Source organism: Merops nubicus, unplaced genomic scaffold (assembly GCF_000691845.1).
Source record: "Merops nubicus isolate BGI_N331 unplaced genomic scaffold, ASM69184v1 scaffold24932, whole genome shotgun sequence".
In the NCBI taxonomy this organism is placed as follows: Eukaryota; Metazoa; Chordata; class Aves; order Coraciiformes; family Meropidae; genus Merops; species Merops nubicus.
The window spans coordinates 2,946-3,256 of record NW_008593187.1 but is presented as its reverse complement, the minus strand read 5'-3'; the positions used below and the strand labels follow the sequence as shown (position 1 = coordinate 3,256).

Sequence of the window (311 nt, the reverse complement as noted above, 5' to 3'; positions counted from 1 at the left end):
CTGGGGCACCCTCATCTCCCCATCCTGTAGACCAAGGGGTTCCCCAAGAGAAGGTAGGTGCTGCTGGGGCTGGGGCCTGTCCCCAGGGAGAGGGGGAGAAGTGAAGGGGGCTGAAGCCACACATTGGCCCGGGGAGGCTGACGCCTGGAAGCCTAGCTCTGCCCTCCTCGTGAGCCCGTGTTTGCCTTCGCCCCAGTGGATGACTTGGAGAGCGTTGAGGAGAAGGTGCTTTATGGGGCGGAGGACAACAGCACCTTCCTGGAGTGCGTGCCCCGGTCCCCACAGGCCAGCGTGCAGTGGTTTGTCCCGCG

At 64.6% G+C, this 311-nt stretch overlaps 1 protein-coding gene across 1 annotated transcript in view; it reads left to right on the top strand.

Annotated features, from left to right (window-relative positions):
• Positions 1 to 311, top strand: part of SEMA3G (sema domain, immunoglobulin domain (Ig), short basic domain, secreted, (semaphorin) 3G) — a gene marked incomplete at its 5' end in the record, with an annotated part of 3,912 nt that overhangs the window by 2,887 nt on the left and 714 nt on the right. The window contains 1 exon segment of the mRNA XM_008935391.1: positions 107 to 311. Within this exon segment, the coding sequence (XP_008933639.1) occupies positions 107 to 311 (205 nt within the window).